Raw genomic sequence first — 24,176 nt, 5'->3', positions numbered from 1 at the left:
CTTCCAGGCCCTGCGGGTGGAGAGAGGCGGGCAGAGCCTCAGCGGTCACTGAGCCGTCTCCCTGATGAGCAGGACCACAACCTCCGGGACCTCCAGCAGCAGCTGGGAAACGAACGACCCGCATCTCGTCCCCGTTTCAGTCCACTGTTATCATAGGTGTCTGTGCCTTTGCCATCCTGCCTCCGAGGCTCCTCTGTGCCCCCCCTCTCCTCGAGGGCCTGGGTTCTGGGTGACACAGGGAGATCCAAGAGGATCAGCACCCCCCTCCCATCCGTGGCGTTCTGAGGAGGGGGATGGTCTGTAAGGGCTTCGACGACAGCCCCTGTGTTCTGTTCCCGCAGCGCCCGGGAGCCCCAGCTTCCTGCTATTCTCAGAGATCACCTCCACCACGCTCAACGTCTCCTGGGGTGAGCCGGCCGCCGCCAACGGCATCCTGCAGGGCTACCGCGTGGTGTACGAGCCCTTGGCCCCCGTCCAAGGTAAGGCCGGACGGAGCAGGGCGCGGGGGGCACCTCACAGGTGCACAGCACCCCGCAGTCTAAGGAAGGGGTGTCGGGGGGGTAGAAGGGGCAGAGTACGTGTGCTTGGGTTTTGGAGGTGGAGCCGGGGGATGTGCCCGGATTCGATGAAGGTGAGGGACAGGAGCTGGGAAGTGGGTGGCCTGGGTGGCTGTCACACTCTTGTCCCCCGTATGACCGCGTGACCACTCGCAGCTGAGTGAGCTCTCACCTGTCCACCTCTGCTCTCCCCACCTGCTCGCTACGTGACCGATGGGGTTTCTTTCCCGCCCGCTGTGGACCAGGCTCCTGGCTCTAGAGAAGGCAGATGAGCCTGGGGCAGGTTTCCCCGGTAACACGCACAGACAGGCCGTAAAAATTCCGGGTATTTCGTGGCTGGGGGGGCACATAACCCGCACATCAAACAGCATCAGCTCCCCATTTAAAGCCCTGATGGAAGCTTCCTTTTAAAGTGAGTGCATCCAGTAAAACAGGGAGTTGGCCTGAAGAAGAAAATTTAAGCACTGGGTTTGTTCCAACCGGACCTGGGTGCCGTTGACCATGAGATTCACTGTTATTTTATGAAGAGCTAAGAGGAAAAAACGCCCCCAGTAACCTGTGGCCCAGGACGCCTGCATCGCCAGTGCTGAGCTGTGTCTCCAGCCAGGGATGTGAAGACATGAAGGGAAAGTTCTCAGACGGTCGATGCACTTGGGTTTACAGCAGTGCGGGGCCCGTGGGCCTAGTGTCTGAACCAAACAGGGCCCGGCACCTGCAGAGCCCCTTCTCCAGTGACGTGGGGCAGGGGCGGGCTCTGGGCGGGTTTCCCCAGCTCCTCTTCAGGACTCAGGTTTGGAGGTCACTCCAGTGCAGTCGGTAGCACCCTGAAATAGCGTAGGAGAGACTAACTTAGCTGAACCCAGGTTTTATAAAGGGCATGATATGAAAACAGTGACCCCCGGAGGGTAGTGGGCAGGCCTGTGGGACTGATGGCTGAAGGATGGTCCACTTTGTGGCAGGCACTGCGTGGCTGGGCCTGTCCATGCTCAGGCCGCTGGGATTAGAGGTGGGTGGCACCATGGGCCAGCCCTGCTGTGGGTGCAGGGAGTGGACGGCCGGACGGGACAACAGGGACAGCTCTTCTGCGCCAGCTTCGTGTCTGTATCGGGCCGTCTCGGGACACGTCCTTCCCGGGGGAGACACCGGGAGACGTGCACCCAGAGCTGAGAAGCCTACAGTCAAGAGTTCGTGCAACTTTCTGTTAAATGCATTGTTTTCAAACGCATTTAACCAAAGAACCTCATTTCCCCCCAGAAAATGCTGCGTTTGTATAACTTTCAGCACATGTCCTCTCAGAACGTTAAATCTCCGCTTTCTAATTACTCTTGACAGACCCAGCAGCGCTTTTGCTTCATTTACACACTCGTGAGTGAAAACCGCAGTCTCTGTGGTCACAGTCCTCTGGGCCAGGCAGCAACACCCGCGGTGGCCACTTCATCTTGCTTCAGGGTCCACGAGTGAGGTGGCCACACGTTGCTTGAGGCCTTTAGGCCGCAGGTCGGCCGACCCCATGAGGCCGAGCCCGCCCGCGGGGAGCCCGCCCGTGCACTGAAACGGGTGTCTTCTGCGCCTTCTGCCACGTTCTTCCTCCCCTGTGGCTCAGGAAGCTCAGGTCACCTGTGCTGGTGCCACAGGCTTGGTTCAGTTCAGAGCCACGTGGGAAGAGACCCTCCAGAATGGCGTCAGGGGCCCGTGGCCTCATGCCGTGCCCGCTGGCTGGGCACTGTCCCTCGCCAGGATGTGAACAGGGTGGCCGCCTCCCCCTCCTGCTGTGGGTCTGGCTCTTCCTCTCAGCACCCACTTATCAAGCTTAAGCCCTAATTACACTTACCTGTGCCAAAAATCGGCTATTATCACCCCTCACGCGCCTCCTGGTAGCAGCAGATCCTTCCTCAGTGGGCCGCGCTCTGGACAGCGCTCGGGCCGTCGCTAAACCGGCCTCTCGTCTGTGCCTCTCTGCTCTAGGGGTGAGCAAGGTGGTGACCGTGGACGTCCAAGGGAACCGGCAGCGCTGGCTGAAGGTGCGGGACCTCACCAAGGGCGTCACCTACTTCTTCCGGGTCCAGGCGCGGACCATCGCCTACGGGCCCGAGCTGCAGGCCAACGTCACTGCGGGGCCGGCCGAGGGTGAGTGGACACCCCCCATCACCACGTTAGGGACCTGTCGCGGAGCCGGCAGGGACTCGGGACTGGGGGGCACGTGCTGCACCCAACAGGTGGCTCGTTCGGAGCACACGAGCCGCGTTGTAAGTGTTGCGTAAAGTCTTGATGTATTTTCTGGAAAAATGGAGAGAAAGTGAACTTGATTTCTTTTAAATCGTCAAGGATATGTTTTTCCATTGACTTTTTAGAGAGAGTGAGAGGGAGGGAGAGAGACATAGACATCGATGTGAGAGTCACACTGATTGGTTGCCTCCCACACGCACCCCAACTGGGGGCGGAGGTCAGACCCACAACCCAGGTCCGTGCCCTTTACCAGGAATCGAACCCACAACCCTCGGTGTGCAGGCCGACACCCTGGCCAGGGCTGAATTTTATTTTTGAAGAAAGATACTTAAGAAAATTTCAGCTTTCACGTCATGAGACGAGCCAGGCAGCTTCCCGCTGAAACTTTCCAGCCTTTGTTTAAATCAGGGGTGGGGAACCTTTTTCTGCCAAGGGCCACTTGGATATTTATAACGTCATTCTCAGGCCATACAGAATGATCACTTAAAAATTAGCTCTGTTTGATCAGACATTTAATGAACTCACCCCTAATGCAATAGCTGGAACTGCTTCTCTTTGGTGAGGCCTTGGCAGGGTCAGGCCAAATGATTATATGGCCCGTGGGCTGGATGATCCCCACCCCTGGTTTAAATGCTCGTGAAATCACGGGCAGCCGCAGGAAGGCCTGCGCAGCCCTGGGCACTCGCGTGTCATCTCTAACCTTCTCATCAGCCCCGCGAGTGAGGCCAGTGCGTCTGAGCGAGTCGGAGCCACCTGCCTGGAGAGCAGGAGCCAGGCAGGGCAGGCCCCCCGCTGGGGGCTGGGAATCCCCTGGGGCCAACATCTACCCCCCTTTCTGCTCTATCCACAGGCTCCCCGGGGTCCCCTCGAGACGTCTTGGTCACCAAGTCCACCTCTGAACTGACCCTGCGGTGGAGCGAGGGGCACGCCGGCCGGGCGCCCACCACAGGCTACGTCATAGAGGCCCGGCCCTCAGGTAAGGGTGGCGGGGCCCGTGGGTGTCAGTCAGGCGCTGCCCAGGGAACAGTGTCCCGCTGAGTGTGTGAGGGTCTCGGTCTCAGCCCCGGGCCCTCCGCTCAGCGTTCCCCTTGCAGCCCAGACAGAGAGGGCACATGTGTTGGCACAAGAGGCCGTCTCGCTGTCCTGAGCTGTTAGCTTCACAGCGTGTCCTCGTGTCTTACCCACGTGCACCTGCCCGGTGACAGTGTCATTCCCAGAACCATGCACATGAGAACTCGGAGACACCAGGACGTTTCCACCCTCCAGTGACACCCACCAGGGTTCCCAGGTCTCGTCAGGTCTGAGAGTTGGCTTCCCAGGTGGAAGAGCCGAGATCGTCTGATCGCAGTGAACATTCCTGTTAGTGGTCGGCTCCATGTCCGCGGCCTCTGAAAATGGTCTCAGGTCCCTCCCCAACCCACCCGCCGCAGTGGGGTCCCCCTTCCTCCCACTCAGCTTCAGTAACTAAAGGTAGAAGTTACAGGGAAGTGACTCCTAATGGGCTAAGAGGGACACGGGTGCTTGGCGCTGGGGTCCACCACCTGCAGAGGACTCGAGCGCGCTCGCCGTGACCTTCAGACGCTGCGCAGCTCACCGTGAACACCTGAGCGTGAGAGCGCAGGACACTGGATGCGTCCAGAGGGCGCATCTCCAAACCATGCCTCCGACGGACACTGGCACTCAGGGCCATGTCGGCCTAGTACTTAAAGATGCTGTGAGACCAGGAGGGATGGTCCCAAGTTACACCCATCACTGCGCCAGACGCCCCCTCCCTCCACCAAACCGCTTCTGAAAGACCCGTTATAAGTGCCTTCTAGAAACTTCTAAGGAGAAGCCTCGGTCCTAAGACCAGCATTTCCATTTAACAGTGATGTGAAAATTCTTTGGCTCAAGAACCCACACGTGCACCTCACCAGCCTCCGGGACCCTGAGGCTTTCTGCTGAGCAGGGCATTCGGCCCGTTCTGGAAACGGAGGTCCCAGTGGCCGGCCTGGGCTTGGCGAAGCCTCTGCGGTCACTTGGTCCCCACCTGAACCCCTGAAGGCAGAGAGCCCCCGGCACAGCCAGCCATCGTCCCTCTGCCGATGACATGTGAGGGGAGCTGTTTCCAACAGTAATGGGAGCTGTGAATAAAGGGCCCCGTGAGGTCTGGGCCCACCCGAGGGCTGTGGCCTGTGGCCTGCGCTGACCTGCAGGGAACCACTCCCCTCCCGGTTATGGCTGACAGGCGGCTTCGCTAACCCTCAGTCCCACCCCGGGGCACACGACAGAGCTCAGATCCGTGAGCTCAGGGAAAGTGCGTCTTTACTTTCACTGGCTCTCACTGGACTTCAGCGTGTCCCTCCCTCGAAGGTGCGGCTGTGCGGTTGGCTGTAACCAGTGCCTCCCACCGGCCCAGCTTCCATACGGAACCTACTTTCTCACCTGGAGGCGGGAAGCGTAGGGTCGGGCTCGGCGGGGTCGGGCTCGGCGGGCCGGGCCCTCTGCGGCCTTGGCAGAGGCTGCCCGGGCCGTGCCTAGCTCCGTGCCAGCTGCCAGCCTGGCCCACCTGCCGCCTCCTCACCTGCCTTCCCCGGGCCCGCCGCCATTTCCCCTTTTCATAGGGACAGTCAGGTTCGGGGCGCATCCTAAGGACCCGATCCTGACTAATCACGTCGACAGTGACCCTGTTCCCAAATTAGGTCCCATTCTCAGGCCTTGAACCCAGTGAGGTTTTTGAGGGGACAGTGACCGTGGCCCCTGAGAAACGTCAGGGGAGGCTCCACGCTGCTCTGCGCCGCCCCTTTCACGGCCGTGGTGCGTGGACCCCACCAGCCTTGTCGTGCAGGCCCCTGGGGGAGGGGTGGTCAGCTACCCCGCCTTCCACGGCGGCTTCCGAAGAACCACAGAGCTCAGCAGGGGGTGCGAGGAAGCCCCCACGACGTGTGCCTGCGGCCCACGCAGGAGGCAGGCAGGGCTGCGCGCGCGTTACCTCGGGGTAACTGTCACCCTCCCAATAGAACCAGGTTCCTTTCATTCTATTTCACGCACCGAAAACCGTTCTCAGACGGCGGCCTTCAGGGTCCAGATGGCCGGCAGGTCCACAGCACCAAGAGGAGAGGAGGGAGCCTCGCCCTGGACGCCCTCGGGAGACTTCCTGTGCCCCTGGCTGGAGAGTAAAGTCCCGGCAGCCGTGTGGCTGGAGGACGGCACGGGTCCCAGGCGACGGGAACTCTGGATTCCTCTGTGAGCTCTACATACGTATCTCCCATGGATCGCCTCCCCCACCCAGTCGGGGCACAGGCATCCTTGACACGAGCGTTCCACGTCGGGGATCAGCCTGCGGGGTCTGTGCCACGTCACCAGGCAGACGCCATTCAGGGCTGGGAATCCTGACCCCGGGGAGCACGTCCGGCACTTTCTGGGAAACGATCGGGTGTCAATTCTCAGGCTTTTCATAGCCAGCTCCCCAAGCTGGAGAGCCAGGGAATTTCTCCTCTGTTCCCTGTGCTCACCCATCTCCTAATGGGGGGAAAGGTGCCCACTGGCCAGAGGGCAGCCTCTGGGCGGGCAGGTGTGCGGACGGAGCTAATGGGGCTGTGGCCTGGCTCACCCCAAGCCCCCCATGGAGGCCAAGTCCAGGCTGAAGCCTCTGGAGTCACCGGAGTTGCAGGCTCAGCGGGTTGGAACCAGAACTCGGACACTGACCCAGGGGGGCTGAGACAGCCGAGCGCCCGCCCTGGGAGACGCTCTCAGCGAGCACCGGAGGTTCGCTTTCACTCCTGCTGTGCCGCTCGGCGCTCGAGCAGGCTGCCTGCAGCTTCCCTCCCGGATCGTGGGCAGATCCACCTTGCCACCGAGGGTGGGAAAGATGCCCGCCCCGCTGTGACCGTGCCAGTGGCGGCTCAGTCAGATGACACGCTCAATGGATTGTCAATATTTAAACACCTTGCCGGTGCCTCGGGCTTCGGATCTCAGCTGTCATCTGTTACAGGCCTCGCTTCATAAAACATTAGCCTCCCGCATCCCGTCTCTGCACCCACGCTCAGCAAGACTGTCTCCAGGAAGAGGTGCCGCTTCCGAAGGGAGCTTGGGTCTGGAACATGGGCCTACGTGTCCTCAGAAGAGGGTATTTTTGATGGGGGGCCACCCAGCCATACTCGGGTTCCCTCACCCTCACCCTGGGTGTCTGGGAGACAGAGGCACACTGTCCGGTGGTGCCACGGGCCCCAGCCGTCGGTTCATCTGACATCTTCCCCCCTCCCAATCTCTGTCTTTCGCCCAGAAGATCACCAACTTGGTGGCTGGTGCCAGACAGGTGGCCAGGGGCCTGGCAGCTGGGTGATGGCAGTGCGGCCTCATTTTAACCCCTGCGCATTCTGCTGAGTAGCCCTGTTGCCTCCCGAAGGTGGAGACAGGCGTGAGCAGCAGCTGCGAGGCCGGCACCTGGGCAGGGCCGTGACCCCAGGATGCCACGTCCAACTCCACCTCACCAAGACTCGCTTCTCTGGCTGTGCGCTGGTCCTGCTCCCTAGCAGGGGCTAAAACCACACAGCAGGCTTGTGCACACGACTTGCTGACGCGAGTCACCCCCAGGTATTCTCCCGCCGTGGCGCTCCCCAAGCCGTTTACATGTTTATACAATAGACCGGATGGCGCTGGAGGAACTGTGTCCACAGCTTCCTTCCAAAGCAGCCCTGAGGCCCACGTTCGATGGGCCCGATGCAGGTCGACGTGGCAGTGCCTCTTCTCCAAGAAGGTGCTTAGCCGGAGGTGAGAGCGGAGGGCAGGCCTCTCCCCCGAATCAGGACCCTCCCGGGAGGCCCCACTCCCCTCCCCACTCACTTCCTTCATTTGGGGTCTTTGTGCAACTTTTCAACCAAACCAAGAAGAAAATCAGTATTTTTCCGAAGGTATAAAATCCACAGAAGTTCCCAAGTCAGCAGACTCAGGAGGGTGGCTCTGTCTCCCCTCTGGCCTTGCTCACCTCTGACCATCCCCACTTCCTGCCCTGGTCTGGGGGGGCCTCCATCCTCAAGGCCCTGGTCTGGGGGGGCCTCCATCCTCAAGGCCCTGGTCTGGGGGGGCCTCCATCCTCGAGGCCCTTGTCTGGGGGGGGCCTCCATCTCCGAGGCCCTGGTCTGGGGGGGGGCCCTCCATCCTCAAGGCCCTGGTCTGGGGGGGGCCTCCATCCCCGAGGCCCTGGTCTGGGGGGGACTGCATCCCCGAGGCCCTGGTCTGGGGTGGGGCCTCCATCCCCGAGGCCCTGGTCTGGGGGGGCCTCCATCCCCGAGGCCCTGGTCTGGGGGGGCCTCCATCCCCGAGGCCCTGGTTGGGGGGGGCCTCCGTCGCAGCAGCCTCTGTGCTTAGACTTCCCTCTCACTCTGCCTCCCGCCTTAGACAAGATGGGATAACAGTGGTTTTTATGAGATGTGCTCCGCCTGTGTCTGTGAAGTTTCTAACCCAGGTTGACCATTTATACAAAGAGAAATGGTTGTGTTTAAGAAATCGACAACCGACAGGCTCCGTTGGCTCCGGGCTGCGGGCTGACAGTCACGTGCGGCCTGGGCGAGTTAGTGGAACCAGAAATTTCAGGCCCAGAGTGACAGTTTGATTCAGCCTGGGGACCCTGCTTAATTGTCCATGAAATCAGGCCTCGGCGCGGGCACGGCCAGCCTGAGGACCTGCAGCCAGCTCACCTGGGTGCTCGAGGGTAAACCGAGTGACAAGCCTCACGTGCCCGAGCCAGGCTCTGCCTCAGTCCAGAGACAAGGACTGTGGCCCAGGTCACCAGGAGATTGTCTGGGAACAGGGGTGCCTGCCCCTGCTGGGGGGGGGCACCCGCGGGTGGGAGCTGACAGCCTGTTTGCTGAGAGAAAAGCCAGCAGCTGGGCACAGCTCCCTGCTGAGGCTGCCAGGAGTTCAGGGTGTGGTCAGAGTGGACTGTGGACGAACATTTTGGAGTTTACCTCTCAGCCGTGTCCGTGCCCCCTCACCTGGCATTGGCGTTTCCTGACAGTGTTTCCGTAAAGACTGCCCGGGAAGGTGTTCTCCCCGGGAGGGGGAGGGGGGCACACAGACCCTGATTGGGACTCAGTGCACTGCTGTGGACCCCCCCACACAGACACCAGGGGAGGGCCCGGCCCGGAGGCATATATGACCCCCCAGCACGTTCACAGCCCTGGGGCCAGCAGGGCTGCTCCTCGGGCGTCAGGGCACCAGCCACCCAGGGCTGTGGCTTCGGAAGACGTCGGGCTGTTCTCTTCCCGCCAGTCACGGTTTTCTCAGGACAGGGACCCAGGAGCTCCCTGAGGGGCAGGAGAGCCACACTGGGCTCCTGAGCGTCCTGCCAGGCTGAGCCCCACCTGGGGGCAGAGCCAGGTGACCCGGATCCCAGAGCCGCCTTTCGCAGCACCCGGGCCTGCTGCCCCCCCCCCCCCGTGTTGACTGGGCTGGAACCGGGCGTTGGGGTCACCCTGTGCTGGAGAACCGGGCGCACAATCCCGTTACAGCCAAGAGACCCGCAGGCCATGCCCCCGACTTGTGGACACTCTTCTCTCCGTCGCTGACTCGCTTAGAGGCCCAGCAGCGCAGCGCAGAGGGAACAGTCCACTCGCGAGACAGGGTGGGCCTCCCGCAGCCACCCCGTCTCCTACCCACTCGCGATGACGACTTACCCATTAGTGCGGATGGAGCCGGTGGGTCGCAAGTGAGGTCTAAAGTGCTGAACACGCTAATTTTGGGAAGGAAGGACAGCGGAATAAAATGTGCGCATTTTCTCCAGTTAATTTAAGGAAATCTCTCGGCCTGACTCCCCCGCCCCAGCTTTTCTCCGTAAGTGGGTTGCTAAATGCCTCCTTCTGGGCTGAGATGCGGCATCAATACTTTAAAATGTTTTTATGAAAAACGCACATGATTCCTGGAGCTGTGACAGAGCTGAAAATAAAACGTGGCTCCAGGTGATGGCACAGGGAGGGTTAGAGGCAGCAAGAAAGCTTTTCAGAGACGTTACTGCAGACGGCAGTCGGGGAACCCGCTCAGGGTTGCGCAGACTCGCCGCTCAGGGAACCGCTCGGGGAACCCACCGCTCAGGGAACCGCTCGGGGGTGCACAGACCCGCCCAGGCCGGGCTGAGAACGCCTGTCACTCTTTGCCCCTTCCTGTCGGTGGTTTTCAGCAAGGTCCAGTTTAAAAGAGCCTGTATTTTTTTTCTTTAGTCTCTTTAACAGCATTAAATTGCCCCCTTTAGAGGAAAATGCTGGGTGGTCACTCCACATATGAAGCTAGGAAGAGACTGGTCACAGTGAGTGTGAAATAAAACGGGGCCGTTACTGCTGGAAGCCTGCGTGCGGGCCCCACGGGAGGCTGTGGGCTTGGAGGTGCGGGGGGCGGGGAGGGAGGGGAGATGCGATGGGTCGTGCCAGCAGATATTTACTGAACTCTGGAAAACGTCGAGGCCCAGGGGTGTGAAGTCCGGGGCAGACATGGGGAGGTGCTCCCTGCAGGCCCGTGGGCAGAGGCAGCCGGGTCCTCCTGGCCTCCGGGAGGAGCCTGAGGGGGGATGCCCTTGTGGTTTCCCTCCGCCCCCTGCCCAGAGCCCGGTGAGAACAGACATCCCGCCTCCTTCCCTGGTGGGTGGAGCGGGGCCGAGCCCAGAGGGCTCTGGAGTGTTTGTGCGGCGGGCGGGGTGGGCGCAGGGGCCCCGGGGCTCCCACCCAGAGGGCGCAGCCGTGGGAGAAAACCAGCTCTCGGCATTGTCATTCCCAGCGACCCGGCGCACGCAAACCTCCCGTCTCAGGGGGAAGGACAGGTTAGCTGTGGGGCGCCGTTTGACCTCATTAGTGGTAATGGGCAGCTTGGTGAGAAATGAACGTTGTGGAAAATCTGGAAATAAATAGCCGCGGTGCCACCTTCCTGCCGTCCAGCGCTTTGTACCGTTAAAAGCTCGTTCGCGCTGTTCCCTCGTTAACCTGTGACTCGGAGGACTTAATCGGCGCCGGCTCTAAATCCTGCGCAAACAGACGCCGCACAGCAATTTCCTGTCTGTTTGCCGTTGGGCTGATCCGCCCAGCGACCGGGGCGCAAGGTGTGCGCCCAGCCCGGTTGCCGATAAGCCCCGGCTCCCGCGAGCAGCCGGGCGTGAGCGTCACATCCCAACGCGCTTCTCGCCCCCGGCCTCCGGCTCCTTTGAAAAGACCACTTGCCTGTGCCCACAGGAGAAACTATAACTCACGAAGGGCCACTGCTTCAAACGGACGTTCTGGGGATTCTTTTTGCCACTTTTTAACCAAACGACCTCCTTACCGCCTCAGAGGTTGGGTGTCTGTCTGAGGCCCAGCACGCCTGCGCTTTACAAATATTAGCTGCTTCAGTCCTCGCCGCGAGCGAGGATGCGGATGCCTCTGGCACCCTGCAGGTGAGGCACAGAGAGGCCCGGTACTTGGCTGAGGGTCACACAGCGCACGGGCGCTGGGCCAGGCTCTGCCCCGGGGCCTCTGGGCTCTTAGGGCAGGTGTCACGGCTCACACACCCCGGTCCTGTGGGCCCGGGCGCGGACCAAGTCCACTCGCTGCCTCCTCTCTCTGCACCCACCCTCTCTGGCTTTCATTTCTGTTTTAACGTTTTCCCGTAGGTCAGGACTTAAGTAAATTCAGTATCTAGTTTTGTGGTCAAATAGACATAACTTAAAAGTCACCATTTAATGGTTGTTAAGTGTCTGGTACAAGTGACGACGTGACATGCTGGAGCTCAGGCGGAGTCGCGCCGGGGGCCCGCAGCCCTGCCCGAGGCTGCCCGGCACCCCCCGAGCTCGCAGTGGCCGGCAGAGGAGCTGGCGTCTACAGTTTGCGCCTCAATCGTCATTGCCCATTAAAATGCAGGAGGCCGTAGCCGGCGCTGCAGGGACCAGCGGGGGCTGGGGGTGGCCCAGCTGGGGGTCGTGTGTGCGTCGGGGCGGCGGGATGTCGGGTGAATGCCAGTGTGCACACAGTGGGCAGCCCGGGCCAGAAACCCTAAACCAGGAGATCCAGGCAGAAAACGGAGGGTCTGGAATCCCCCACCGGCAGCCTTAGCAGAGTTGACTGAGGGAGAAAGGACTTGGCTCCCTGAATCCAGTGCCTCACCCAGCCTCCCACACTCCTGTCACGTGCCCCTGGCAGGGGACCTGTGAGCTGGCCACAGCCCAGGGACTTGAATTCAGGGAAAGCGGCCCCGACCTTGGCCAGTGCTGCACCCGTGGCCCGTCTGCACCCCTGGCTCTCCCTGCACCCCTGGCTCTCCCTGCACCCATAGCTGTGCTGCACCCCTGGCTCTCGCTGCACCCATAGCTGTGCTGCACCCATAGCTGTGCTGCATCCCTGGCTCTCCCTGCACCCCTGGCTCTCCCTGCACCCATGGCCCGTCTGCACCCCTGGCTCTCCCTGCACCCGTGGCCCGTCTGCACCCCTGGCTCTCCCTGCACCCGTGGCCCGTCTGCACCCCTGGCTCTCCCTGCACCCATAGCTGTGCTGCACCCCTGGCTCTCGCTGCACCCATAGCTGTGCTGCACCCATAGCTGTGCTGCACCCCTGGCTCTCCCTGCACCCCTGGCTCTCCCTGCACCCATAGCTGTGCTGCACCATGGCTCTCCCTGCACTGTGGCTCTCACTCTTGCAGATGAAGGCCTGTGGGACACATTCGTGAAGGACATTCCCCGGAGCGCCACATCCTACACCGTCGGCCTGGACAGGCTCAGGCCAGGAGTGACCTACGAGTTCCGCGTGGTGGCTGTGAACCAGATGGGCTACGGGGAGCCCAGCAGCCCATCCACGGCTGTGTCAGGTAGGGCCCCCCCCCCCCCCGAGCTCGGTCTCCTGAGGGAAGGAGGCTGGATGGACGGTGCAGCCTGCAGATGCCCCAGCAGCCGGGGGCCTGCCTGGGGAACGTCGTACGGGGCAATCGTGTGGTTCCCACATCCTCACGGCACTTGCGAGGCCTGTGTGCCCCTAGGAACAAAGGGGGGCTGCTCCCGAGAAGGTCAGAGCACGGGGTTCCTCAGGGGATGACAGCTGAGCACCGCTCGCTCCTGTGGGTTCAGGTGCCATTCTGTCCTGAGTGGCCTGTGACGTGACATCACCCAGGACCCCTCCTCCCCTCCCAGTGGGGGGTCTGACGTCAAGCAGATGTGCCTTCTGGGCTGTGGGCCTTGGGCCTCAGCTGCAATAGGCCTCCTGTGTGTCCTGGCGCACGGGCCCCGGGACCAGCTCCCCTGCGGGGGACACTGAGCAGGGCCCAGGGTCAGCTGGCACCTTCCAAGAAACAGTGTTTAGTAAACAGAATAAAACAGGAGGTGAGCATCTTCCTTCAAAGCAGCTCATAAGTGAAACCTTTTCTATTTGTTTCTCGGAAAACATCTGGAAATGGGGCCGGTTGTTCGCTCAGTTATGCTGGGGTATGAAGTAAATAAAACAGCCCAGCCTGGGAGACCCCGAGGGTGGAGGAGGCCGGTAGGGAGCCAGGCAGACCCCCTCCTCCCCACGGGGGCCTGCAAACGGCGGTTTCCAGGCGTGGACACCGTCCCGCAGGTGTGAGCAGGGTCAGCTGGGGGCCTCTGGGCTTACTTTGTACCCTGAATGGACTAAGGGGGGGCACCCGATTCTCTCTGAGAAAGATCTCTCTGGGGCCATGTGAAGAATGGACTTGAGTCGAGGGTGGTTGCATTGGCAGGGCAGGCGGGAGGTGACCAGGGCGGGCGGGAGGTAACCACAGTAGGCGGGAGGTGACCAGGGCAGGCGGGAGGTGACCAGGGCGGGCGGGAGGTGACCAGGGCGGGCGGGAGGTGACCAGGGCGGGCGGGAGGTGACCAGGGCGGGCGGGAGGTGACCAGGGCGGGCAGGAGGTGACCAGGGCGGGCGGGAGGTGACCAGGGCGGGCGGGAGGTGACCAGGGCGGGCGGGAGGTGACCAGGGCGGGCGGGAGGTGACCAGGGCGGGCGGGAGGTGACCAGGGCGGGCGGGAGGTGACCAGGGCGGGCAGGAGGTGACCAGGGCGGGCAGGAGGTGACCAGGGCGGGCAGGAGGTGACCAGGGCGGGCGGGAGGTGACCAGGGCGGGCGGGAGGTGACCAGGGCGGGCGGGAGGTGACCAGGGCGGGCGGGAGGTGACCAGGGTGGGAGGAAGGTGACCACGGCGGGCAGGAGATGACCAGGGCGGGCGGGAGGTGACCAGGGCGGGCGGGAGGTGACCAGGGCGGGCGGGAGGTGACCAGGGTGGGCGGGAGGTGACCACGGCGGGCAGGAGGTGACCAGGGCCCCAGGCGGTGGTGGTGTGATGGGGAAGGTGGGGGAACTGGAGGGACCAGCACATGGAGAGAGGGACGTCCCGGCACTTTGTCCCCCCTTTCCTTTAACCCAGACACTTGTGAGCAGGTGAAATGAGAAATGAGCGTGAAGGGCAGAGTGGATGACAAGGCAGGACAAGCTCGGGGACAGAGAAGGCTGAGTGGGGACAGCGTGGGACACAGAGCAGCCCAGCCAGTCCCCAGAGAGGGCGGGAGTCCTCCTGCTGAACCCTAGCCCGGAGCTGGTGGCCAGACAGTGGCTCCCTCTCCCTGCGACTCGGGCCCGGGCAGGTGGCGACCGTCTGCCGAGCGTGACCGTGTGCCTGTCTGCCCCAGCTCAAGCGGACGCCCCGTTCTACGAGGAGTGGTGGTTCCTGCTGGTGGTGGCCCTGTCCAGCCTCATCATCGCCCTGCTGGTGGTCTTCGCCCTGGTCCTGCGCGGGCAGAGCAGGCGGCACCGGAGCTGCGGCACAGGTGGGCGCCCGCCCCGCCCCCGGGAGGGCTGGGCTCACGCAGACCCGCTCGGGCGCCCCCTGCCCGCCCTGCGTGGCGTCCCCGCCGGCTGGGGAGGCAGACGCACCAGGCTCCCGCTCTGCCCTCGGAGTAGCCGCGGGTCTCAGCCGGGTCCCCTGGGTGCTCTGGCCCGCGAGTCTCAGCCACCCCGTCAGCACCACTGCGCAGATGCAGCGGCCTTTTGTAATACGATCAGAAAGCGGAGGGTGTTCGCCGAGGGCCACGCGCGCGCTCAGGGCCGTGAGAACAGGCCGCACCTCCGAGGGCAGGGTCTCGGGCAGCCACGGCGTCTCCCTGACCGAGCCTGCACCCCCTCCACCCCACACCCCGCTCAGAGCCCCTGACGGGCCCCTTCCAGCACGAGCTCCGGGCCTGGCACACAGTAGGTGCTCGGGGAGTGTTTGCTGCTGGGTGCGTCCCCATCGTTAGCGAAAGGGACCGACGGGCACGGGGCGAAGCTGCTACTGAACAGCACCTCAGTGTGACCCCGGGTGCAGGAAGGCCACAGCGGAAGTTTCTGGAAGACAGAACAGTGTGGCTCCTGGCAAAGAAGGTCCGAGAGGGGCCTGTGTGCTAGAAACCTCTCCGCCCCTGCACCTTTCATGGGATGCTCGAGATTGGTTCACTTTATGTGTTTGTTACCCTCCATTTAAAAACCTCGTAATTGCCAGGAGACCATCCCTTCGCATGGCAGATATCGCTGAGCTCCAGGGTGTGGGCTGCCTTAGCCCCCCCGCCCCGCAGCGACCCCACAGCCAGGCCCAGTGCTCTGGGATCGCCAGGCCCGGGACGGGACCTGCCTGAGCCCCGACGTGTCCCACTGGGCTCTTCCCATCGGCTCGCCTGTCCCCCCCTCAGGAGAGGGGACCCGTGAGGCTGTCCTACCTATAGAGGGGCCAGCACCTTAGCCGTCTGCGCCGAGGAGGGCCGAGCGGTCCCCACCCGGCCACCAGCACCGCCGTCACTGTGTGGCAGGGTTAATAAAACCAGCCCGAGAGCACCTCGCCGTTTGCTTTAGTGACATTAGCAATTCATCCCTCCGGGAAAGGATTTATTTTTTCTGTATCCGTTCACTGCTAACAAGTGTTCCCGGATCAGAGCTCGTTGCAGTGGGACTTGCAGGGCGTGAATGGCGCGTGCTTTCACGGAGCCGACGCCCTCCCAGGCCCGGTCGGCAGGGACGGTCTCCCACCTCTCACTCTCCGCCCACGGAAAACGGAACTGAAAAGGCAGCTGGCCTGCAGCTTCCGTGCTCGGCCCCACCCTCGAGTAATTTAACCTCGTAATTGAAGCCTAGGAGAAATACTTGTCCACCCGAACGTCCCCTAAGCTGTTCTCTGCCCTTAGCTGTCCCCGTAACCTGTCCTCTCCACTCACTGTCTGTCCTGTGGTTGTGAGGAGTTGCTCTTAATTTAAGTATTCAGTTTCCCTGGTTTTTAAGAAGCCTGCATTCTGAGGGCTCTTTCCCGATAGATAAGAAACCGGTACCCTGGTGTCAGGAAAATAAACCCTGAAATGCTAACGCTGCCCTGAAATATAACTTTGTCGTAACATTCATGTTTCTCCCCAGATTCACCCTCAGGCCCTGCCGGCCGAGCCAGGGCTGGCCGGCTCGGGTCTGCCCAGCAGGGCTCGGTGACGCCTGACCTGACGGCTCCCGGGAGCTGGAGGGCTGTTCACTGAGACCCCTGCTCGGGGAAGCGGGGGGCTGTTCGCTGAGACCCCACTCAGGGAAGCTGGGGGGCTCTTCGTGGGGACCCTGCTCACTGTCTCGGGCCGGCCCTAGGTAAGAGCGTCTCCCACGTGGAGGAGCCCATGACCCTGGACAACGGGGGCTTCGCCGCCTTGGAGCTCAGCAGCCGCCACCTCAGTGTGAAGGGGACCTTCTCCAAGAAGAACGGGACCAGGTAGGGACGGCACTGCCACACAGGGGCCCAGTAGCCAGGCGTGCCCCAAGCCCACTCCCCACCCAACCCAGCAGGGCAGGTGGCTAGAGGCCGAGACGGGAAGAGGGCAGGTCCCAGGTGTGTGGGGAGGGGACCCAGGGAGGCCTGACAGCCCCCTGGCTCTGTCAGCAGCTGAGCCCCTGGGGTTAGAGAATCCCTGGTCCCCCCGGGGTCACCTGAAGCTGCACAGGCTGGTCATTGTCTGCATGGGTTGGAGGCCGTGGGTTCCCTCCCCCTCAGCCCTGACAAGCCAGCGGGCGGTCAGGAGGCCCCGGGCAGGTGTCTTTTGCCCAGAGAGCCCTCACGGGGCCTGGTCCCAGTTGCAGGTCGCCGCCCCGGCCAAGCCCCGGTGGGCTGCACTACTCGGACGAAGACCTTTGCAACAAGTACAACGGGGCCGTGCTGACCGAGAGCATGAACCTCACCGAGAAGTCGGTGGACGCATCGGAATCCGAGGTCAGTGCTGCGGCCCCTTCCCCTCTGTCCCCAGCCCCCTCCCTCCAGGCGCCGGCATCTTGTCCCACTCGGGTCTCACGAGGACAGACGGCTCCAGGTACAGCTGGGGGAGGGACAGGAGGCGTCGAGCTCAGACCTCCGGCCCTAAGTGCCCGTCAGCCCCTCGCACGGCCCTGAGCAGCTGGTCCCACCTCTCAGCAGACCCACTTCTGTGGGCACTCGGGGATGCTGAGGGTGCACCCGTGGGTCCTGTGACTGCTCCAGGGCGTGGCCACCTGCCTGCTGGATCTCATGGGCCCTGGCGGTCCCTGTCCCGCCGGCACGCAGACCCATAATGTGCCCAAAGTGGGCCTCAGATCTGCAGGCCACTCTTGTTCCGCTCGCTTTCAGACAGACCCAGTGAGACCTGGAGGTGCCATAGGACTGGGTGGCCCCCGGACCCCAGCTGGAGAGGCAGAGGGCCTGAGCCTGCAAGGCTGATAGAAGCTGGGACCGCCCGCCCCTTCCCCCACGATGCTTCCCCTCCCTCCAGCCCCACTTCTCTTGCCCCCTTGTACTAAATTGGGGAATTTCCCATAGCAGCTCTGGGTCAGGTAAGAGGTCAGGTGGGCTCCCACTCGAGACATGACTTTGTCGTCACTGGGCAGAGAGGGAGGCCTCGCCCTGAGGGAGCGTGAGTGTGCGTCTTGCTGGGACCCCCACCGTGACCCCGGGACCAGGACTGGGGCCTGCATACCTCAGGCCTCCTTCGTGTGGGGTGTTCAGTTATGGAGCTGAGTGGGTGTGGGCAGGCTGACCGGGCACCTAGGGAGCCGGTTCCCCACGAGCCCTAAACTCAGGCCTCAGGTCTGCCAGGCCTCGGAGGGAGGAGAGTCACCAGGCCGTTTTCTGGGCCTGTAGGCCCACCCCACCTCTTGGCATTTCTACTCCAGATCAATATTTAATCTAAGATAAGTCTCACCCTCATCTTGACCTGAATTCAGGCTTATTGAGCCCCGAGACTCAATACAAGGGCTTCTTTAACATTCTGGTGTGAATATGGGCTCCCAGGGCAAGGGGACGGCCGTGGGCCCATCTTGCCTGCTCTGCTCTGCTCCCGGTTTCTGTTTATAAATCTGAGTCCCGGCTGTCCCGCAGCCCCGGGCATGGGGAAGGCAGCCCCGGCACCCAGAAGTTCTGGAAGGTTCATCTGTCTCAGTCCAGGGGCTCTTCAGGGGGAACCCTGCCTGGAATAGAGTTCACACCATGGAGCTGGGGCCAGCAGGTGGGTGAGAGGTGCCAGCAGCTGCCCCCCAGGTCGCACCCCTTTCCTAGATCAGGAGCCAAGAAGAGAGGGGCCTCGTCATCCGCGCCACCTCTGCCCGGAGTGCTGCTTCAGTCACCCTGGGCTGGGCGCCAGGGCGCAGGTCGTGGGTCAGGTGCCGTCTTAGTAAAATTCATATTTCCTGGGACAGATCTTTTTCCACCTGCTCTGTGCCATTGGCACCATTTCCAGGGACTTTCAATGATTGTTTGTAAATGATTTTCCCACTTAATTCCTGTCCCACTGGGGAGGGGACCTGCTGAGCTCCCACAGTCATCCTGGGAGTGCCTTCTGCATTCAGTCGATGGCCCTGAGGGTCAGAGGGACAGGAGAGAAACTGGCTGATTCTGACACTGGCTGGCTGGCGTGGCACTGACTTCCGCCCGGGCCCTTCACACCCAACTTTCATAAACAGAGGGAGGTTGCAGAGCTGTCAGGTAGCCCTCAGCAGGGGTCCAGGGAGAGGCCTCAGCGAGGGAGGCGGGGGTCCAGGGAGAGGCCTCAGCGAGGGAGGCGGGGGTCCAGGGAGAGGCCTCAGCGAGGGAGGCGGGGGTCCAGGGAGAGGCCTCAGCGAGGGAGGCGGGGGTCCAGGGAGAGCAGACAGGCCGACAGTGGGATTTCCCAGACCCCAGAGCCCTCCCTCAAGCAGACAATCACAGTGACGCGGACCTGGACTTAGAGCTACGATGTTCATCCTACTGAACGCTGCTCCCAGGCTCACATACAGGGCACCCCGAGAGGCTCGGGGTAAAGATGGAGCACATCCCGGGCCCGGGGTCAGTGTGTGGCCCAGGGTGTCCAGGCCCCTCTCCCGGGCAGGCCGGGGGTGGGTAGGAGGCAGACACTCGGGGCTTCTGCAGGCAGAGCTCCCAGGAGCCCACGTCCCACCAACAGCACCGCGGTGCTGTTCTCCGCCCCCCGGGGTTTCCTTAACTGTTTCGGGAAATGCCGCCCAGGGGAAAACCCTAGGAATCGGCCTCTGGTGCACGAGGACCTGACTGACCAGCGCAGCTCTGAATTAGGCCGTGGGCGCCACAGGACAGGCTGGGCTCTGGCTGTGGCTCAGGCTGGAAATGAGGGTCTGTCACCGTTTTGTGACACGCTGCCTGTGAATTGTATCAGGACTGCTGTTCACATCGCGTTTTAAAAACTGTTTCAAAACCCAAAGGCACAGTGTTGGAAATCTCCCCTGCTCCACGCAGCCCCTCGCGCCTAATTAATCCCCTAATGGAACCAAGCCTTTCGTCTCGCGGACACACCAGAAGCCCGCGATCATCTCCGTCAGCGGCTGCCGGGCATCCGGGCACCTGGAAGCTCCCCCAGTCCGGCAGCCACCTCGTCATTCACACCCGGGGCTGAGCGGTTTCCTGGGAAACAAACCCACATGGAGACTGCCTGTCACACAGGAAACGTAGGAAAATAAAGATCCTGCGGCATTTCTTTTTGTCAGTAATTCTAACTCACTCAAGTGCATCCCCATTAAAAACTAACAATGTTGCATAAACACGACACGGAGCGTGGCGTCCCGAGCAGGGTGGGTGTCCCAGCAGGAGCCGAGGCCGCCTGTGTCATGTGACCCGGTGGCTCTCACTTCTCTCCGACCTCAGTGTCCTGTCTCCTGTCTGCACGACTGTCCTCTCCTCCCACACTGGCCTTGGAAACATCAGAACCACCTGGCTAGATCCACGGGCCCTGCCACCAAGGTCACGGCTGCCAGCTTTGTCCCCACTCCGGGGACTGCTCTTCTAGTGAGAAAGGTCCCAGGGCAGGTTCCCATTGGCTCAGCTTATGTCACATGCTCACCCGTGAACCAGTCACTGTTTCCTGAAGGACAAGCCACTCAGCCCACAGGAAATGCAGAGAAGGATCACCCCCTGAAGGTCAAAGCCCAGACGCGAGCCCTGGGACGTCACTGGGAGCCAGACAACCACCCTGACGGGGTCTCCTGCCAGGACTTCTTCTCAGCACCCACATTTGTCACCGACCCCTGTCCCCATGTGCGGGACTTTTAGATCGTTGGTAGGAAATACCTAATGACACAGAGCTAAGCAGCCTTGAGTGAAACTGGTTTTATTGACCACGTCGGCGCACACGTGGCTGGGACACCGGATGCACGTGTTCTTCCAGCGGGGCCGTACCTGCGAGAGCAGAGGCTCCTCCGGACAGCACCTTGGTCCCACTGGCCACCACGAACCCCGCTTCTCTACGCTGCAGGGAGGGGGAGGCAGGGCAGAAAGGGGGAGGCGTGCCCGGAGGGTCGCCCCCTGGGTGCTGGACGGGCTGATGGAGCAGAGCCCTCGGCACGGGGACGTGCATGTGCTGACTCGCCTGCCACTCGGGGAGACCTGGCATGAGACCAGCCACAGCGCTTCCCTAACCTTTTACAAAACTGTGGTGGAGATGTCCCCAAAGCGTTCCTGCGCCTGTGGCTGCCACACCAGTGCTGGATCTGGCCCCACTGTCCCTCCCTCGTGTGGCCCTGAGCCAGCCGCTGGCTTCCGTGGGCCGTGCTTCTCGGACGCAAGGTGAGGAGACTGAATCCAGCGGCTGCTTCTCCCACTTGCTCGTGAGCATCCTTTGCGGCTGGGACGGCGACTGGGGAGGCCCGGAGCCCAGGAAGATGAGGTCTGAGGGGGGAGAGTTGAAGCTGCGTCCAGCCCTCAGACCGTCGTGACCCTGACCCCATGTGACACTGGAGCTAAATGGCTGTCGTCCGATGTTCGGTGAAGTCCTGAGAAGAGGCGCCTTCGGCGTGTGTCGCCGCAGGCCCTTCCCCGAGCGTCAGGAGACGCAGAGCCGAGGTCGGTCTGAAGAGCTGACACGCACAGCTGGGCCGGTGGCCGACCCCGGGGCGCCCCGGGCCCCCTTTCCTCCCGTCTCGGCTGCGCCGAGCTCTGCCTGTGACCCCCCGAGGCTCTGGAGAGCGGAGGAGCCCATCTGAGCCAACGGCCAGAGCGGCCGGCGCCCGGCCTCTCACCCGGACCCCGAGGCAGCTGCACTGAGAACCGTGTTTCCCGGTGGGGCTGTCGAGTCCCACGTGACCCGTGGGGGCCGGGCAGCCGTCGGGTCACTCAGGCGAGGTCAGGCCCCCACCCATCAGCGGCCGGGCGGCGTTTCATCTCGGGGCTCGGGGCTCTGGAGTCGGGGGTGGGGTGGCCGCCCCGTCAGCTGATGGAGGGGGCGCCTGGAGCCGGGGGCAGGTCCCTCATCGGAGGAGGGACGGGTGCAGGGCTTCCACCCGCCGCGAGCCCCGGGGACCGGCTGGCGTCTCAGCCTTTCTTCATCCATAGAACCGGACCCCACGCCCGCCTCCAGGTCACGGTGCCGCTACAAGCACCGTCCACGGAGAAGCAGCCGCAGGCACCTCGAGTGTCACCACCGTCATCCTGGGGTCAGGGAGGAGCCCATGTCCCTGCATCGTGGGGGTGATGGGAGGGGCCCCGCGAGCCCCACACGCCCGAGCTCTGACTCGGTGACTGCTCAGCGCCGACCGTCTGCCCCACAGTACAGTGTATATTTCACGTCCCGAAAACCCCAAACCTGTGACCTACGTGACCTTCTTCATAAATAGTCCAGACTTTTGTCCTGTCCAAGGGATCCCAGGATGTCCCCACCCTCTGCACATGAGGGTTTCCGTTCAGCCTGGAGGCTCGCGGGGTAAAACGCTGGCAGCCAGAGGACGGGGTCAGCCCAGGGACAGAGCGTCCACTCCTGACCACTCCTGACCGTCGGGTGGGGAGGGCTAGCGGGCACAGCCGCCGATGGGAACGCACAGCTCCTGGACTCATCACCCCGGGTCCCATCAGACCCGATGAGCCAGGAGCTGGGCTCAGGAAACCTCCCTGGTGATTCTGGGGCGAGTGGGCTGCTCACCCCTTTACACACCCCGGCCTCCTGACCCCTGTGTCCCTAAAAAGGGCAGGTGGGGCCGGTCTCTCCACAGCTTGGGACTGGAGCCCAAGGGAGGGTAAGGGGCGGGGCCACGGCTTCCTGCGTCCACCTTGAACTTCCAGGCTGGCCGGCTACCAACTCCATGGGCTCTTTCTTGACTTAGGGAAGGTGCCTCTGCCAGGTCCCCTGGGGCAGGGAGGGGATGCTGAGCTCGGCCGGGGGTCTGGCGGGGAGGCCTGCAGAGTTGGTGCCCTTGGGTGGTAGGGTGGGGTGGGGGACACAGGGAGGAGGGAAGGGGCGGGCGGTGGGAAATCCTTGGCTGACGGGCACTGTCCCTCCTGGGTGACCAATGGCAGCCCTGCCTCCTGGCCACTCCCTGCTTCCAGCTCGGCCCTGCTGCCCCAGCCACCCTCCCTGGTGGCCCCTGCTGCCCTGTGACCCCTGTCCCCCGTCCCCCTCCCGCGCTCACAGCTCGCTCTCCCCCAGGGCACCGACTCGGAGTCGGAGGACGCGCCCCCCCAGCACTCCTTCGTCAACCACTACCTGAGCGACCCCACCTACTACAACTCGTGGAAGCGGCAGGCCCCGGGGGGGCGGGCGGCCCCGCACAGGTACGAGGCCGTGGCGGGCGGCGAGGGCCCACCCCTGCACACCGTGGTCACCACGCAGAGCGCCGTGTTCGCGCCCGCGGGCCCCGGCGCCCGGACTCCGCTCACCGGCTTCTCCTCCTTCGTGTGACGGCCTCGCCCAGCACCGCGGGGACCCCGGAGTCTGTTCCTAAGACAATCAGCTCCAGGAACTGAGCTCACGTCTGCGTTTGAAAGGAGCCTGAGAGGCGACGTCCTGCCTGCTCCGAGTGACACTAGGTTCCCATTAGGACGGTTTCCAGTGGCTTTTTGTAACGTGGCTGCAGGAGGGGATCCTTTGTTTCTCTTTTCTTTTTACGAGAAGGTGTGTTTCTCTGGTGCAATGCTGGGCACCCGGCCTCGAGGGCCCAGGCTGGGCGGCTCCATCTGGCGCCCACCCCGGAGGCCGGAGGGGGAGGAGCGGGGTCAGCGAGGCCGCCTGCCCCCAGACCCTCGGCCTCCTCTCTACCTCCCGGCCTCCCCGCACAACCAGGGCTCCCCTGCCCCACCCGCGAAGGGGCAGCCCCCAGGGGTTTGCAGGAAGGTCTGGCCGGCTCCGCGCTCCTGCCCCGGCTGCCCCGTCGGGCCCTGAGATGCTCCCGCTCGGCAGTTCCGGTCGGGGGGCCAGCTTGACCGCTCCCGCCGGGCAGGAGACTCCGAGGTGCTGTCCTCTGGCTCGTGCTGGCTCGGCAGCCACACCTGTGTCATCCCAGTGGCGAAACACGGGCTCTTTCCTTCCTTCCTTCCTTTAAACTGGACAGAGCGGGAGCAGGAAATCCCCCCCCACTGGACACCCCACACACCCCCCCGGAGCCGGCTCCTCCGTGAACACAGCACACGGCCACCGCCCACCCGAGGGAGACAGCGCTGCAGAACCGCTGTGGGAGAGGTGCATTGTCAGCCAGAGTATTTTTTAAATCTTTTTACCTTTTTTTAAAATATGTCACATGAAATGAATGAGTCTGCTGTCTCCAGGTGCCTTTTATTAATTGTTTAGCTTTGTACATGGGGCGGATGGGAAGCGACAGTGTCTCCAAATAAAGCAAAGGCTCTGAGGAAACGGGGTTCTGATCGCCTCGTGCATGTCAGCCCCTCAACCCTGACCACACACAGCAGCCCCGACCCGACCGTGCCCACCAGGCCCTCCTTGCACACCAGGCCCTCCGTGCACACCAGGCCTCCGTGCACACCAGGCCCTCCGTGCACACCAGGCCCTCCTTGCACACCAGGCCCTCCGTGCACACCAGGCCTCCGTGCACACCAGGCCTCCGTGCACACCAGGCCCTCCGTGCCCACCAGGCCTCCGTGCCCACCAGGCCTCCGTGCCCACCAGGCCCTCCGTGCACACCAGGCCTCCGTGCAC

At 62.8% G+C, this 24,176-nt stretch overlaps 1 protein-coding gene across 1 annotated transcript in view; it reads left to right on the top strand.

The window, feature by feature from the left end:
• The window catches only part of SDK1 (sidekick cell adhesion molecule 1), a gene marked incomplete at its 5' end in the record, with an annotated part of 555,106 nt that extends 531,156 nt beyond the window's left edge, over positions 1-23,950 (top strand). Inside the window, 8 exons of the mRNA XM_081133971.1 lie at positions 342-479; positions 2,523-2,684; positions 3,634-3,759; positions 12,417-12,581; positions 14,415-14,552; positions 16,378-16,498; positions 16,864-16,993; positions 22,674-23,950. Of these exons, the coding sequence (XP_080990097.1) occupies positions 342-479; positions 2,523-2,684; positions 3,634-3,759; positions 12,417-12,581; positions 14,415-14,552; positions 16,378-16,498; positions 16,864-16,993; positions 22,674-22,925 (1,232 nt within the window). The 3' untranslated portion in view covers positions 22,926-23,950. The remainder of the gene's footprint in view (positions 1-341; positions 480-2,522; positions 2,685-3,633; positions 3,760-12,416; positions 12,582-14,414; positions 14,553-16,377; positions 16,499-16,863; positions 16,994-22,673) is intronic.
• Between the last annotated feature and the right edge of the window lie 226 nt (positions 23,951-24,176).

This window comes from Miniopterus schreibersii, assembly GCF_964146895.1.
Source record: "Miniopterus schreibersii genome assembly, chromosome: 4".
NCBI classification, from domain to species: domain Eukaryota; kingdom Metazoa; phylum Chordata; class Mammalia; order Chiroptera; family Miniopteridae; genus Miniopterus; species Miniopterus schreibersii.
This window is presented reverse-complemented; position numbering and strand designations above follow the sequence as displayed.